The following is a 16,768-nucleotide window of genomic DNA, read 5'->3' as shown; positions in this document are numbered from 1 at the left end:
CTACCTTGTACCACTCTGAGCCTTCATTGGCGCTCATCAACACGGCACATATCTTATTAGATAATCCGAGACGAATATTTTAATCAGGGCGAGGGGCGGAATTGTTTTGGGAGTATTTACCTCAATTCAAGCACCACACCCCTCCTCACTTCTAACGTTGTGATGAAGATGATGGGGTCCAATTCAATCTCTGATGGGCCAATTACCCCTGCATCCAAAAGTAAAAGGAGGGTATTTCCTCCCGATGCGTCAGTTATTCTCGTGGGATGTCGTGGCGCTGGGAAACGGACGTTGGGGTTTATCGCCGCGAAACACCTTGGTCGCCGGCTCGTCACTGAAGATCATTTCTTCGAGCAGTCAACAGGATGCACAAGAGCTATCTTCCTACAAAAATATGGCCGCGAGACTTTTAATCAGCAGATGGCGATTGTACTTACTCGAATGCTGGAAATGAACCATGCCAATTGTGTTATAGAATGTGGGACAGGCACATTGTCCCCAGATTTCGAGGAAATACTCAAGGAGTACATCGAAACCAACCCCATCATTTATATCCATCGCGATAAGGAAGATCTATATAAGTTACTGAAGCTGCCTGTGGCGGATGTGGAGCGTGTTCTTGTCACCGATCAGAAGCATCGAGATTTCTCGAACTTGGAGTATTTTAACCTTTACGATCCTAGCGGCGATGGTCTTGTAACGGAAGACTCCGCACTTCGCTCCGCGTGCACAAGTTCCGCCAAGCTTGTGGAAGCGAAACAAGACTTCAAAAACTTTCTTGACTGCATTTTCGGCCATGGTCTAACGCGCTCTTGGGTAGCAAATCCCTTTTCAATGAGGGCAATTCCTCCCGAGTACCGGACGTACACCTTCGTTTTCTGCTTGAGACTCTCAGTGTTGTTAAGGCCGGAGGTTGATATAGCCACTTTGGAAGCGCCTGGTGAAGCTGTGGAATTCATCATCGATACGTGGCCAGACAATCTACTCGATGTTGTTGCAACGCAGGTGGCTTTGATCCGTCGCAAATTGGACATTCCGATCATTTACAACGTTGAAGAAAACCCACGAGAGGAACGAAAAAGACCATTAGAAGAGAGAGATGCTTCGGACCTGGAATTGATGCTACATGGCCTTCGACTCGGAATTGAATATCTGAGTCTCGACCTCGAAAGAAGCCCAGAATTGATATCCCGCGTTCTTGACATGCGAGGCAGGACTAAAATAATTGGAAATTTCACCGTGAGGGGGATAGGCACCCGACAATGGACTGACGATAGTTACCTTGAACGTTATTTCTTTGCCCAGCAACTCGGGTGCCAAATTGTCCGTATCGCCCGATTCTGTGCCGGCGACAGAGATGACGACCTTCGACGGATCTTTCTCGGTCGAATTATCTCGTTACCTGATCCGAAGCCGACTATCATCGCATATGATTTCTCGGTATTCGGCGTTGTCTTACCTTTTCAGGGTAAGATCATGAACCCTGTTTCCAGTGACGTCCTCGAGAATACCGCTCGTGAGCATATGGCTGGCGTAAGCACTACGCGAGGCACGTTGCGAGACTTGTTTCGAAAAGGACGGTTACAGCCACTCAATTTTTACACGTTGGGATCAAACGTGTACTACTCGGCTTCGCCGTCAATGCACCGAGCAGCGTATGAGCATTACATGATGCCACATACTTTTAACGCTAGACGGTGTACCACGCTGGAAGAGGTTGACCAAATTCGCAGCGAGCCCAATTTCGGCGGTGCTTCATTGACGGCACCTTTTAAGGTTGCTGTCATGTCGCATGTTGATCACCTCAGCACACACGCAATTGCAATTGGTGCCGTCAATACGCTCTTACCACTTCGGGGGGATACCGACTCTATCTTGGATCATGCCAACGCCCGAAATAGAGGTGGTCCTGCTAGCAGGTTTTATGGCGACAATACGGATTGGAGCTCCATCTTGACTTGTTTACGCCGAGCCATCAGTCCTAGAAATTCGGTTCAGCCATCGAGGACGACTGGTCTAGTGATTGGGGCGGGAGGAATGGCACGCGCAGCCGTATACGCCTTAATTAAACTTGGTTGCCGAATGATCTTCATACATAATAGGACGATAGAAAAAGCAGAGGAAGTAGCGACACATTTTAATATTTATGCTATAGAGCAAGGGCTCCTTGGACGACAAAGTGAAGGGCCGCCCGTTTGTCAAATCATCGAGTCACCCCGCGATCAATGGCCGGACGGATATCAATTACCAACCATGATTGTGTCTTGCATTCCTGCGTCGGGCACAGATGACAACCCACCCGTAGACTTCAGAATGCCTGCACAATGGCTGAAGAGTCCTACTGGTGGTGTCGTTGTCGAGGTATGAACCCGCTATATTTATTATCTAATCGTTTGCTAACCTGGACTATTTTCATAGCTGGCTTATGAGCCCCTCATAACACCCCTGGTAATTCAAATTCGCACAATTCGCGAAGAAGGCAATACCTCGTGGGTGATTGTTGACGGTTTAGAAGTCGTCAGTGAGATGGCTATGGAAGCCTTCGAATTGATGACTGGTCGTCACGCGCCCAAAAGGTTGATGAGACGAATCTGTAATGAGACGTGGAAGAAAACTAGCGCACCTTTCCAACCACAGAGGTAGTCGCACATACCTAAGCATCTACTCCAATTAAAGCTATACCGATAGAGTCAGGGCTACGCCAACCGCTCGATTGGGAGCGACGTAAGGGCGGCAGACGACGATCTCTAAGCTTGGTTAGTCTTCAACGGCCAAAAATTTCACCGGTTTTCGCTCATGACCTTACGCCAAATACATAGTAGCCGATATCTAGAGCGTAAGATACGGTGACCGCTTTTACGTTTTTAATCTTCAGACGAGCCATGAGGCCCTGCATCAGGGCACGAATGGCACTCCAATTGATCCCATATGAACCATGCGGACTCGCACCTATCGCTTCGAGACCTCACTGGCCAACCTAAGCAGTTCATCTGATAATGGTCATGGAAAGCATTCCCCAAGCCGAAAAAATAAATAAGAAGGGGTGCTTTCGCCCTACTGTTCAGTTATAAGCCACTACCTAGCCTAGAGGACGATTCGATTCAATAATGCTTAAAAAAAATAAAATATCCATCACATCAACAGTATCGTCGCATTTACGATTTGTGAATGGTTTGAATCTAAATAAGGCAGATGATAAATCTAAAATGTATTGTATAGGCCATGTAAAGTATCATATTCGTCTTAGCCCATATATTTTCTAGGTATGTGAATGCATAACATCTCGAAAGTTCGTTCACTGTCATTCTAATAGTGTCCCAGAACTGAAATCTGAGGAGTCTTATAGATATCCCAGTCTTCCGAAACGGTCGGATCTCCGAACGGTCTCAGCGTAGCATAACGCCACCTATTCACCATAAGCAATTAGCAAGCCAACGCTTTCCATTTGAAAACAAAGTAACTTACGTGTAGTTGCCATTCGCAATCTGGCTACCATTACCCAGTCTCCCGAACCACCAATCCTCTCCACCTCCGCGGAGGCTGTCGGTGCGAGGATAGGTGAAAGCGTCATTCGGGTTATATATCGATGGGTTGAAGTAATTGGCGGTACCATTCCAAGAGGCAGCTGGTCCGATATAACCATTCTCGCCTTCAACGGGTGGATATTTCCATTGGCTCTCGTTCCAACCGGCCTCGTATATCTGAATTCTGTTAGCGTCGCTAGAGATTCATTGCGCGGAAAGTGCTGCTACTTACATCCCAGCGGGTCTCCTTGATACCCCAGATAAGCTGATAATAAATCTTTGGGAAGTCTTGAGAAGATGTACTGAGATTGAACGTGTAGCTATAGCGAGTTAACGACGTGAAATCGATCAAGCGAGAGGGGAACATACGATGATTTGTTCTTGATGTCGTTACCATAGACAGAGGACTTCGAAAAGGGGTAACCGGGATAATAGACGGATTGTAATTCCCCCTTCAAGTCAGCGCCGAGACCCAAATAGGGGAAGGAGAGTTGTTCTCCGGTGCTGGAAGAGAGAATAACCTTCCCGCTATATACAGGGAAGGCGGATGCATTCCAGCCAAGACCTTGAGGGTTAACGAAGTCGACGCTAAATGGTACCGTTAGTTTGAACGTTTCAAGGTTCGGGGGCAGCAGGGACTCACGACACAATTCTGCTCTCGCCAGCTTTCAAAGTGAAGTCTTCAGGTAGATTGATATCGACATTTAACTCTAAAGGCTCCAATTCATCAAACTTCTTCACTCGTCTCGAGTATCCACCCTCGGCACTGAGATAGCCAACGACCTCGACGCCGCCAGCGCTCTGGGTGGAAAAGCTGTAACTGACATCACTCGCACCATTATTCGTGATGGTAACAGGGTGTGACTCCTTAAAGTTGGCAGTGTCGTTCAGGTTGAACTTCTCATATTCAATCATGGTGCTATAATTCACGACTTTGAATCCGTTGACTAGCCCGTTGCCGACTTGCGCCACGCTGGCGGTGAAGTTGTACTCCGTATCTGTACCGTCGAACCAAGGTAGCGCAGCTCCACTGGCGATAATTCTTTTGCGCAATGTCTGCGCGAAACCCTTACCGTGAACGCTACGACCACCGAAGGTCCCGATATACAGCGCTGCTACGCCAGCAACATATGGTGCCGCCATAGATGTCCCGCTCATGATGGCGTAGTCGCCGTTAAGATAGGTACTGAAGATGTTACCACCGGGCGCAGCAATATCCGGCTTGAAGTCCAAGTCATAAGACGGTCCCCATTGCGTAAAGGTGTCCGGTTTATTAGCGAATGGGTTCGAGTAGGCAATTGGGTTCTCGGGGTTGACAGAGAAGTCAGCAGTCACAGTGCCGTTCTTTTTCACGAAGTCAATAATGGCTTCTCCAATCTCCGCCACGACGAGCGCGATTAGGGTGTCGTCATCCGTTGTTCCGGGTTGGATTAGTGGGCTCTCGTTGTTGTAGAATAACATGTACTCTGCTCCTAGTGCCTCTAGATTGCTCTGCTTGGTGGCAAATGGGCAGGTACCGCGTCGAACAAGGGGGATCTTGCCCGTTAGGTTTTGCGTGCCTTCGGGGTATGGCTCACATGCCTCGGCGGAGTCGGAGGTGTTAAAAGCCAAAGGTACAATGGGCCACCCCACGACTTTCAAAGGAAAGTAGTTCGTCGATGGAAGGTAACCGAGAGTGGTTGTGTTAGTGACTCCATCAAGTGTGAAGTTCGCTCCGAACGGGAATTCAGGGAACGCTTCCGTCTCGACCGATGCAACCGCAAGGACGTTCGTGCCAGACGATCCATCGCTACCATAAACAGGACCCTGGTCACCTGAGTTTCCGGCGGAGATAGTGACGAGGATGCCTTCGTCGACGAGACGAGATGCGACTGTAGCCCAAGCGCCGGTCGACCACCCACCAGGTTGGCCAATACTAGCAGTTACGATGTCAACCTGTAAGTGTTAATAACCTCCCAAGAGAAATATCATATCTAACACACCTCGTCATCATAGGCTCGTAGAAATGCGTCGATAAGCGTTGCGGTATCAGTGTAATCCTGCTATCATCCGTTAACTACTATCTGTCAACAGCATTACCCCTCAAACTCACATATGAAGGGAAAACCTTATATGAGTATAAGGTGGCTTCAGGAGCGACACCAGTCCATCTAAGTCCGTTAACCCAACTCTGGCGCGACTCATATATACCTGGTCCTGAAAGGGGATCGCCTACGTGTCTGCTTTCGCCGCAATGATACCAGCGACGTGGGTTCCGTGGCCAATGTGATCAAGAGGGTCAGCATCGGGCTTTTTATCTTCGCTAGGCCAGTCTATCACGACGCATTAATTCTATCCCCAAGTTTATTACCCAGGTAGAATTCAGGCCTTACATCCGTCACCGATGAAGTCCCATCCACCCGCCACCTTGAAGCCAGGACCAAAACCACCACCAAGCTACATATTTGTTAGCATGTAGCTTATTCGGGGCGTGAGAATATCGAAGAGGGATCATACGGCGGTGTGGTTATACCTTATCCGATATCAGTACATACTTTCGTGCCCGGGGGAAGCGGAGGATAATACTAACCAGGTACCCGTATCAACAACGCCGACTTTCGCACCCTTACCAAAAATACCAGCCTCGTGCAGCTTGCTCACCCCCGTGACATTGTGAGTGGTGTAGTTGAGATTAGCCGGCAGATCACTGATGATCTGTGGTTCAACGGGGCCTAGGTAAACTTTCTCGTTAGGCCAGACATGGAGGATATCGGGTAAAGCTTGAAGTGCATTGATGCTGTAGGAGTTAGTCTCGATGGTGGCACCAGTAAAGACAGGACTTTCGAAAGACTTGACGATCCGAACGCCCTCGGCGGCCGCAAGGCCATCACGTCGATGCGCTTGACCCTTGATGCGAATAACTCGTTAGTCTCGACGAAGTCACTGAACAGCCCAATTTATTGTCGCAACTTACAGGTGCATATTCAATGATATAGCTTCCTACTATAGGAGCCGCATTAGCATTATTGTCAGCCCTGCGACTCAAAGCCGCGACTCCCCTAGTGAAGGGAAGGACCACAGCAAGAGTTGAGAAACGCATCTTCACTTTACACCTTAATCGCAGCAAATGAGGCTATCTCCCAAATCCATGGTCCTAAGACACGCGACCATTCAATGTTTATATGCGTTCAATTGCAACTCCATCACGATCTGCTATACCAATTCTCTAACCCATGTCTTTTACGACCGGGCGCGATTTACAACACGAGGTTTGCCCCACAGAGTTGGTCTGATAGGGCTGTCGGGTATCTATAGTCTTTTGGCATAATGATACGATGTTACTGTATGTTCTACGGCTTAAGCACAATCATGGGCTGGAAATTGAGATTTACCTACCGAGTTAAGCAACATCGACCGTCACTATCCGTGCCAAGACGTTGCGTTAATGCAGGGGTCGATCTCGTCAAAGCTCGTGTAGTAGTTATAACGCTATAGTCAGAGGAAAACGATTATTTATTACTTATAATTGGTGGAATATAAGTTATTTTCGAAGAAATGTTGAGGATTATACCAAATGGTGATAACTGAAGGTACCACGCACTTTTACGAAGACCTAGACGCCTGTCATAGAAGAGAGACTATGCCTTGCTAGGTAGGACGATAGAAAACAGCAGACCGAATTTCAGAGTACGGACGAGGTTATAATGAGGAGATGGAATATTACAATATTGAGAGCACGATGGATGATAAAGCTCCAAGCTATAGAGACCAACAAGATCGCCTCATCACCCAGATCCCCATTCAACAGAATATAAAAGCGTAAACAAAGGATTAGGTATATGAAATTTACTATACTCAGTATAATAGATATGATGTGACAAACTGTAAGAATTAATCCACTCTAGCGTTTTTTTCTTAGGCCAAGATATTTTTCGGCGCCTCCTTTACCTCCTCCTATGCATTTTCGGGGAGGAACGCATCATTTATTCAAACTAGCTTATATTATAATTATATGGAACGGCTGATCGTGGCACGGGCAAACACCTCGTACTTCTTCCCGCAACCAGGTAGCAGAAACATCATACCAAGAATGAATTGGGACGCAAACCACACCATTGACCGGGTTAACGGGTGCATATAGTCGTCCTCTTGACCCCAGATGTATATCCAGGTGTAGACGGCTCGACAAAGGATGTAATTATAGGAAAAGAAGTTCAGGATCCAGAGGTCAACTCCCTCCAAGTTAGCAGCCAATACAGCGATAGCGAACAACGGGAGATTCTCAAATGCGTTGTTTAGCGCGCACTCGGAACGGATAAGACGTCCTCGTACCTATAACAAAGTTAGCATAATGGTTTTTACGCCTTCAGTGGGGGTGAAACATACCTTGTCGTTCAAGTCCCTGCAATTCCGAAGAGCCGTGGGAAAATCGCGAGGACTCTTGGGGTCGTAGATCTTATTTCCGGCTCCCAGGAGGACAGCCCATATTCGCGGGAATAGAGCTAAAAAGAACGCGACGACAACCTATGAGTAGTCAGATTATATTTCCAAAATAAAACCAGGCGAGGTATACATACGAGAGCCCATGAGTGGTTAGTTTTGTGGAGATCCAATACACTGGGTAGTTCAAAAGACATCGTTAAGAGGTAATTATCAGTAGTAATTAAATAAGTAGCTAGTGGTGTTGGATGAGATCAATATGCCCTATATCCGTAAGTAGTTATTTTTATACAGCTAGCCAACTAAAAGAGTATGAATAGAGCAGGCTTAAATACTTCATCAAGCTAAACAACAACCATCCGATAAATATTCAACCCCTTAATCCATCGAATCCTCCTTTTTTTCATAGATCCTAAATCACTAACACAGTCCTATATCATCAAGACGAACATAAATACGAGGCGTAAGTACCTAGACAAAGACGAACCTCGACCTGTATAATCAAAAGATATAGTTGGGTATCTATTCTTTTCATATTTCCCATCACTAGCCTCCATACGAAGGCGCGCTGTCCCAACGCCAAGAAACATAGGATTGCCAGTTCGGACTGACGGTATATAGCGATTAGTTTCTTGTGTTACTTCCTAGAACCTCATTAAAAATGATTCTAATTATTAGCAAGTTCTATGATGACGTACTTGATAGTGCGATCCAAGTTGAACAATGAGATTTATCCCCTTTAAGGGGTAAATACCCTGATCTAAGCCAAGCTTCGTCATCGCAACTATGAGACCCCTATTACCTACTAAGGTACATGATAATAGCCTACCTAAGCCACAAATGACCTCTAGCACCACCAGGCTAGCATAGTACATAGAAATGTATAGGCTCGTAACTTCAGTCTAGTGATCCTGTCAACACGATATAATCAGATGACCATGAATTAGCTAGACAGAATCTGAGATGATGAAGTCAACATAACTTGTTCACAGGACAGACAAGGACAGAATACATATTTCAGATTATGTCATCTTTTCGATTCAACGAATCATTTGATAGGTATCTGATTCCCACGTGATACTAGTAATATAACCAAAATGGAATGGAGGAGGACCGGAGAATTTCGCACGTTTCGAGTTGTACGCGTGTAGGACTAGTTGAAATAGAAACTCCTTAGGAGTAACTCCCTTGGAACCGGATCGTCGATCGGTATGTACATAGGTACTTCATCAATTTCCGGGCTTATCGTTAAGCGCTATCAATGCCAACTAGCCGGGTACATCCTTGATGTATATTGTGGTGGAAGCACAGCCCCGCTTTCCCCCACCTTGCCTGCTGCTGTCTCCCTACTGTGTTGCGCAGCCGGCCGCGGCCGTAACAAGATACATCCCACTTTCATCATTTTCCTAGAAAGCTTTATTACGCCAGCCTCAAACGTCTCGGTCTTACAATTGCTTTTGCTTGTTTGCGATCCAAACCACTTAATTGGATGCCATTAGAAGCGCATATTCAAGACCGAGATGCCAAGCGGGATAAGGCAGGCAGGCTGTAGGTTTTAGCTGTGATGTGATGGATTAGGATAGTCCAGGTCTGTAGAGAAGAATGGAATGTCGGCTTCCAAGGTTATTGGTTACGCAACGGCCCGGAGGTTGGTAACCTAATCTAACATTCAAAATTGATACATGACATGTACTAGAGCTGTTGTGATAGTTAATTCAGGACGCATTACAGGTGCTGCGGCCTCGTCTGGAAACGGACATCCCGAGAATACCTACGTATCTTTTATGTTAGATATGTGCAACAGGTCCTCTCACTTCTCACACACCCCCTATCACCCAGCAAAACAGACACATGGGCTTTCTGATTTGTCCATGTTTGTCTTATCGCAAATGGGCCATGCAGGTTCGGTTCGGGCATGTGGAGGAGGGTACAATACCTGCCTACATATGTACCTAGGTATGTAGGTATGCAGTTAGCATTTTACATCGTATTGGTCCGAAAGGGTAGCATGCCTCGATTTGCCGATCGACCTAAGGTACAACAACCTAGGCACAACAAGTAAGACATCCTGCATTTCTGCACGATAGCTGCCTCACAACTAGGTTCAGAGAGGTACCTAGACACTTACCTTTCCGGTCGGGGAGTGTGGGATGACAATTTAAGCGTACAGTCATCGTTACATATATCCTTGGGAGCTGTCTATTTCATTAGTAATGAAAGTACCTAGGTAGCTATGTCCAGGATCGTGATGTATTCCACGGGTTTGTCGACTGGACGAGAGCGCTGCATCAAACATAGTTGTACGAAAGGCAGGCTGAGTTAACAAATGACATCGTAGAGCTGGTAGCACGAGCTGAGGACGAAGCAAGGACGAGCTTTTAAACGTGGATGTATGAATGGATCGTACGTATGAGGTACGTATGGCATGTAGGTACGGATACGGGCACAGTTCCAGCAAGGTATAAGCGAACAGGAATTGAAAGAAACCCCTGGAATACCTAGGTACATGTCAACTTCGAAATAGTGGCTTAGTTTCGTCATCCGATGAAGGGAATGATGGATAACTTTCATCAATCAGATCCCGACTTTCCCAGGAAACGCCCGAAGGTCATCGGCTTCTCGTTCTCTCTAATAATAGGTGCCTTGGTAAATCACTGATACGCAATCGGAGGGAGGGAATGGATAGGCCAGGCGGGTTAGAATCGTAATAGGTCCCGTCCTAGCCTAGTCAAACCCCCCGGCTCATGCCTGTCATCGTCACACGCACACCCAACCCCATGAAGGAAAGGGCCAAGCATAATGATTAAGGACCCTCTCAGCTTTATCTTCCCAACGACCAACAGACGAACGGGAATGGCGCATATGGGTACCTGGGTAGTAGAGTAGTAGAACAGATAGTCAGGTAGTAGTAACTTAAGTGTAATTGCGCACCACGCGCTAGATATTAGATCGTGGAAGTAGTCAAGGTACAGTACCTAGTCTACCCTTAGTAGTCCGAGGCAAGATCATGATAAGGAAGAGGCAAGATGGCGAAAGAGACAATTCCCATCTCCTTATTAAACGCGACCATTCGCATCTCCCCTCCCTGCGCCGACTTAGAACCTTCTCTTCCCTTGTTGCTCTTCATATAACAAACAACAATCGATTAACCAACTGTTACTGACTCAAACGTTAAAGATAAGAAAGATAAATTCGCATTCGTGGTGTTCTCTTGTTCTTGTTCTGTTCTGTATTTGCATAAGTTGTACTTTGTACTTTGTTTAGGTTTCCGTAATACTGCGTCATCGGCCCCATCAAGCTGAAGCACTGAAGCATTGAGCCAGCTGGAATTCGCATCCGCCGGACTACTTTCGTTATCGATATCGATAACCTAACCTTACCGAACGCTGCGTACCAAAACCGCAATCGCAACTGCGCATCGCATCATTTACCGTTGTGTACCTACCCCCGTTTTGGCCGTGCACTCTTTATTATCGATTCTGAGTCACCCGGCCTTTCACCTTGCAGGTGCCCAAGTTGCTCACTCACCCACGTTCTTTCCTGTCTCTGACACAACGGAAGAAGACGAAACAAAGCCACACTTTCCCATCACTTGACGGTCTTTCCTTTTCCCGCCTGTTTGCTTATCTTCAGTGTCCCTCTCTTCTTCTTTAACCGCAACACCCTATCGCTTCGCTCAACGAGAAACAAAGCAATTTCCTAAACTCACAAACAGCCAACCTAAGGAATAACACAAGACCTACCCATTATCTTACCTAATCGTCATTTACCTGCCCTGTGACTCGACCACCCTCCGAATCGGTTGCCCTTCTAGAAAGCACCAACCCATTCATCATACATCATCCATACATTACTTTCATCCTCTTCAACCTACGATTAGCCGCTCTTTCAATTCCAAAGCCCTTAACAATTTGCCCAATAGACACTATCCTTTCATCGTTCTTATTGCCTTATACTTTATAATCCGTTTCTTTCGATCGTCGTCATCGTCCTTCTATACAGAGAGTTTCGCCACACCCAAGAGTATATCAGTACCATAGACCGCATCCTACACCTCTATCAAGATCGGCCAATAATCCATCGACCAATACTTGTAACCACTGCAATATTACCAATAGACTATCATCAATCATGGCTTTTGAGCAGACTCGAGACTTCCGAAGCACCGCCCAGGATTCGAAGCGATTCAAGGAACACACCGAGAAATGGTCCCGAGGTACCCGACCGTCAGGCGGTTGCACATACAGTTGGGTGCAGGATAAGATAATCGGAGGAAGCGAAAGTCAGATCGAGAAGGTTCGACCTGAAGGACCTGGGCAGTGAGTATACTCGATCGTTGTGATTAGTATGTTCCCAAAAGGAAATGCTAACAAATTAGCCACTCTCACCGTTACGAAACTGGAAACGTCGTGAAGCCACGAGAGACTAGCTCAACACTTCGAACAAGACATTCGCGCAACAAGATAGACGTAATAACAGAGTTACATGATCCGACCAACATCTCTCGATCCCTCCACGACCTCCTGCCATCACCTTCAGCCCGACGAAGTCTTAGCGTATCGGATAACATCCTGTACAGCTTCGATAGAACCGAGAGCCCAGGCAAGGCGTTAACACTAGACGTCTTCGTCAAGTCCAAACCGAAGGAGACGGAGAAGTTTGTCGAGAAGGAGTACGAGATCCTCGACAACAATGGGGATGCCCTCAAGGGACGAAAGGCTCGACAGAATCTCCGTCGCAAGAACCACGCACCGGCGAACGAACCTGACGTCATCGAGGATGAAGGTTTCGAGCTGGTATAATGCGAAGATTGCCCTTGAGGATCGTGCGGTCGGCTTCGTTGCGTCTTGACTGCATCCATCCCTTTGATATTACGGCTCCTTGACTCTTGCATTCCTTTCTTCGCATTCCCTCATCCTACAGGTTATGGGACAAACCGTGCGACATAGCAACTTTGTGCTATTTGACCGTTATTTTTATAAACACCTGAAACGACCGAAACGATTTTCTATAGCGTTCCGGAGGCTACTTAGGTTTAGCATTTCGGGGAGGGTTGTGGTGACATTGACATTAGACCTCTAATATTGCATCGTCGTCGCCCGAGCATTCTTCATATTGTTTTTATAATGCATATACTACCCAGACTCTGGTAGGCGGTGTTGAGCCTAACTCTAAACATCGGGATGTCAAGGTCGGAGGAGGATAGCTCGGCGCATTCTGTGTATTCTTTCGGGTTGGACGGACGGACGGACGGACAGATTTATTCGGTATTATTCGACCATAGGGATATTCGGCAGAGTGTTGGTATTCTCATCGGGCGTATTGCAGCTAGGTATCTCTTTCTTTGAGTAGTATGTTTAGCACATTATGTCGCACGAGACATCAATATATCATTTAATACCGACACGTGCCGCTGCACTTTTCATGCCAATGCCGGAAATTATATGCATTGTATAAAATGTGTGCGACGTGAATAGGCACACTGAATGAATAAATGAAGGGGAAATGGCGGTGACAATATTCGAGAAATTGCTAATTCCTCAATTGTGTGTGTGTTCATGGCCCGTGCGTATGCTACGTAAGATATATGTCACAGCGTTACTTGTTACTCTAACCTACTTTATAAATTGATTCTGAACTTAGTAAAATTAAAAGGTTTTGGATGGGCAGGTACGAAGTACCCAATCATTACCTACATAAGGTAGATAAAATTTACTGGAACCATTTGACTGCATTTCTTCCTAATACAACACCTAACCTATTCATGGATCCCATCTTTTTCCAGCCACTTAAACAAAGCAACCGAAGTTAGAGTGATTATCATAAAGACCTGGCATTATGGGCGATATAGCTACAAACCTCATCATGGATCCCGACAAGTACTTTGCTATCTTGGCCCCTTGCGAATTCAAATGTCTTACGCGGTCCACCTGGGATCTTAGCGATTGGATGTTCTCCGGTAAGGCCAGCCTGCTTGTTGGTCTCCTCGCCGTACCTGTCCTGTCACACCAACGTCAACGTAATTTCACTTCCAAGCTAAAAAACGAATTACCCCGAGTCGCTACAGCGCATGGTACTTCTCGAATAACAATATGGAGTCTGCCTACTGAGATCCATTTGATGATTCTAGACCAGGTTGACGAATATGATTGCGCCTGCTTCGGGCTCACTCATATCTACTTCTGGCAACTAGCACTTCCCGTCCTGCACGACAAGTGGGCATCAAGCATGGCACCATGGGCAGGCAAGAAAATCGTTGCTAGTGGAATTGAATTAGAGCCAGGTGATTTCCCCAACGCCCTGTTTTCTATAGACGAGGCTGTTACATTAGTTCTCTCCAAGTTCCATTCCAACTTAGACAGGATTCAAACAATGTACGTCGATCCAATAGGACAATTATCTCTGCGTGAGCTCCTAACGTTATTCGATTTCTTCAACTTGAGTGACGAACAGCCGATTATTACCTGCGAATCAAAGCTAGAGTCATTGAAATCCGTAGTCCGAAAACGTGGCCACACGGTTCCCCATGAGGGGCTATCGACCTGTTTTCAGGCAAACGAGTTGACAGAATTCACAGAAGAGGATTTCTATCCTCGAAATGAACCGTGGATTCTAAGGAATCTCACAAAGAGGGAATTTGTTCGCTCAGAAGCAATTGCCTTGAAACCGGAGTACGTACGGGGCCCAGTTATCGAGCTCGTTGGCTTTGGCGAGGCTCTCTTGTCTCGAATATGTTGGTCGTCCAATCCCGATGTTGCAATCGACAGAGGTCCTTGGGCAGGACATCGATTTGATATCATAACCCTCTCCAGACACGCGGCAACAACCCGTAAAGAGGATTGGATCGATGGTATGTATAAAGCATGTGTTAATCATGACCCTAACTTTCGAAATTCATCCTGTCGCCTCTCGTCATCCCACCAACCTCCAATTTCATAACGTCATTTAGTCGTCTACCGAAAAGCATTTGGCGTTTGATATTGAATTACTCATGGATATATCTTTAGTCTCAGAAGAAGTTTCCGATAGCCTCCATACAATATGGAATGCCAACTGCACTCCAGAATGGCAAGATTTTGTGACGGATCGCAGCATTGAAATCCAGGAAGGGGCCGTATACAATTCTAGCAAGGTCCTGCCTCTTCAAGCAACTGCTGTACGTTTTTAGAGACCAATTCTCCCATCACAGGAATCCTCAATATTTTAGACGTAGCATTAAACACAATTTGAAAAATTGACCAGCTCTTTCGGCACTATATCTCACCTTCGATATTTAGGGTCCCATAATCAATTGCTGTCTTGGGGGAGCAAGTTGACAAGCTTTAAGTATTTCCTCTAGCGCAATCCCTTCAGAAACCTCGTGTCGGCGCCTATCTTCCTCCTCAGCTTCGTGGACTGCCTCCCAATCATCCTGCCAAGCCAGATCAGTTGGTGATACAGGCCTATTTTTTGTTGCTGGTGTTCCACTGTTGTTGAAACTAACATACTGAGACGACGGCGCCCAATTCTTTTGCAGCAGCAAGGACCGCCTCCAAAGTTCATGGCGATCTTTAATGAGCTGTCTAGCCATGGGTTCCGTACACACGTGTACAATTTCGATCTTTGGTATTTTCCAGGATCGCTTCAATGATTCTTTTTCGATTATCTCTCTTCTCAGGTTTGCGAGATATGTTTCTTTCAAGTGCGCCGCTTGTTCGAAGCAATCGCCGTCACCCCCCTTCAGTTTCTCCAGCGAACCAAGCATCCCCACATTTGAAATGTTGTAGGAATCATAAGGGAAGCCGCCCATCGGAGAGAATAGCATATCGACATCCTCGACCGGTACACACCGCCAAAGCTCTCGCGTGTAAACCGCCGAATCCCGGTCGATTTTTGTGTCTGGGGAATTGCCCGTCGGCGAGCTCGAAGAATGTGAGAAAAATTCACCAAAGTCACAATGATCCCATTCCACTAAATACAGCTTATTGAGGTTTGGTACGAGCCGAACTGTATCATGAAGTAAAGTTTGACTGACAACATCTACGTCGGCATAACGAGGGTGCGGAGAAGGTAAAGAGCCCAAAGCCAACTTTCGGACTCGGCGCAGGCTATCGACATCGAATTCCGAAATACCCCATGGTCCGTACTCCAAAAATACCGGCTCCCTATCGAATATCCGTTCGAGAAACAATACATCATGCTTGAAATTAAACCACGTTCGGGGTCCATGAGTCCGAGTCCCGAATGCGAGCTGGTATCCAGTTTGAATTAGGAAGGAGCGCGATTCCGAGCACGTGTGGAGGAGTGCGGGAATAGGTGCTTCACTGTAGAGATAACTCTTGCGAAGGAGCTCGTATGCTTTATCAGAGTGGTCTAGTAACCAATAAGCCGGGATTTCCGGGGTCTCGTCTGAAATTTGCCAGGGATGCCGTATCCGTTTTGTGTTTGTGAAGTTGTACGATTCTAGTCTTCTTTGGCCGTGAAGATCCGGATATGACGAGAGCCTTTCACGCCAGTTATGAGCAAAGTAGGTAAGAGACCGATGTAAATTCATCTGGCTTGGGCCAGCATCATAGAACCATTCTAAAAATTCATCTTCATCTTGCAGACGCTGTTGGACGTGCACAAATCGAGGCGGTGTAGCGAGGGTATATATAGCTTGTCTGACTTCTGTCGGAAGCAATTGAAATGAGGGAAATGTGTTGAAAGTCATGTTCTACAGGGTAAAATCATATAGGCCGACTTGTGTATTGAAAAACCAACTCACTTAACTCCTCTCTGATTTTCTAGGTGAGACATTGCGAAGAGGAAGGATGATTTGGAAGGCCCAATTAAATGGGCATTTA

General features: G+C 46.5%; 6 protein-coding genes across 6 annotated transcripts; 3 read left to right on the top strand and 3 right to left on the bottom strand.

The window, feature by feature from the left end:
• Positions 1-24: 24 nt before the first annotated feature.
• F4822DRAFT_76119 (uncharacterized protein) lies at positions 25-2,875 on the top strand. Its single transcript, XM_051463936.1, has 2 exons — positions 25-2,361; positions 2,419-2,875. The coding sequence occupies exons 1-2, from the start codon at positions 163-165 to the stop codon at positions 2,641-2,643; spliced, it is 2,424 nt and encodes an 807-aa protein (XP_051309166.1). The 5' UTR covers positions 25-162; the 3' UTR covers positions 2,644-2,875.
• A 431-nt stretch (positions 2,876-3,306) lies between these two features.
• F4822DRAFT_434512 (subtilisin-like protein) lies at positions 3,307-6,603 on the bottom strand (the record flags this gene model as incomplete). Its single annotated transcript, XM_051462017.1, has 12 exons — positions 3,307-3,406; positions 3,466-3,701; positions 3,757-3,844; positions 3,894-4,112; positions 4,168-5,459; positions 5,507-5,566; positions 5,617-5,674; positions 5,740-5,836; positions 5,897-5,960; positions 6,021-6,036; positions 6,094-6,410; positions 6,478-6,603. 12 exons carry the CDS (start codon positions 6,601-6,603, stop codon positions 3,307-3,309), a joined length of 2,673 nt encoding a protein of 890 aa, XP_051309165.1.
• Positions 6,604-7,504: 901 nt separating this feature from the next.
• Positions 7,505-8,257, bottom strand: F4822DRAFT_76105 (MAPEG family-domain-containing protein). The gene is made up of 3 exons (XM_051463935.1): positions 8,081-8,257; positions 7,890-8,027; positions 7,505-7,835 (listed from the first exon to the last, which is right to left on the bottom strand). Exons 1-3 carry the CDS (start codon positions 8,138-8,140, stop codon positions 7,512-7,514), a joined length of 522 nt encoding a protein of 173 aa, XP_051309164.1. The 5' UTR covers positions 8,141-8,257; the 3' UTR covers positions 7,505-7,511.
• A 3,448-nt stretch (positions 8,258-11,705) lies between these two features.
• F4822DRAFT_76048 (uncharacterized protein) lies at positions 11,706-13,455 on the top strand. The gene is made up of 3 exons (XM_051463934.1): positions 11,706-12,262; positions 12,322-12,853; positions 13,135-13,455. Exons 1-2 carry the CDS (start codon positions 12,075-12,077, stop codon positions 12,743-12,745), a joined length of 612 nt encoding a protein of 203 aa, XP_051309163.1. The 5' UTR covers positions 11,706-12,074; the 3' UTR covers positions 12,746-12,853; positions 13,135-13,455.
• Positions 13,456-13,808: 353 nt separating this feature from the next.
• Positions 13,809-15,111, top strand: F4822DRAFT_434509 (uncharacterized protein; the record flags this gene model as incomplete). The annotated part of the gene is made up of 2 exons (XM_051462016.1): positions 13,809-14,793; positions 14,951-15,111. The coding sequence occupies 2 exons, from the start codon at positions 13,809-13,811 to the stop codon at positions 15,109-15,111; spliced, it is 1,146 nt and encodes a 381-aa protein (XP_051309162.1).
• On the bottom strand, positions 15,019-16,768 carry F4822DRAFT_75942 (uncharacterized protein). The gene has a single exon (XM_051463933.1). The coding sequence runs from the start codon at positions 16,633-16,635 to the stop codon at positions 15,217-15,219; it is 1,419 nt and encodes a 472-aa protein (XP_051309161.1). The 5' UTR covers positions 16,636-16,768; the 3' UTR covers positions 15,019-15,216.

The sequence above is a fragment of the Hypoxylon trugodes genome (assembly GCF_022578975.1).
Source record: "Hypoxylon trugodes strain CBS 135444 unplaced genomic scaffold F4822scaffold_11, whole genome shotgun sequence".
Classification (NCBI taxonomy): Eukaryota; Fungi; Ascomycota; class Sordariomycetes; order Xylariales; family Hypoxylaceae; genus Hypoxylon; species Hypoxylon trugodes.
Note: the sequence above shows the minus strand (reverse complement) of the source record. Positions and strands in the feature narration are given on the sequence as shown.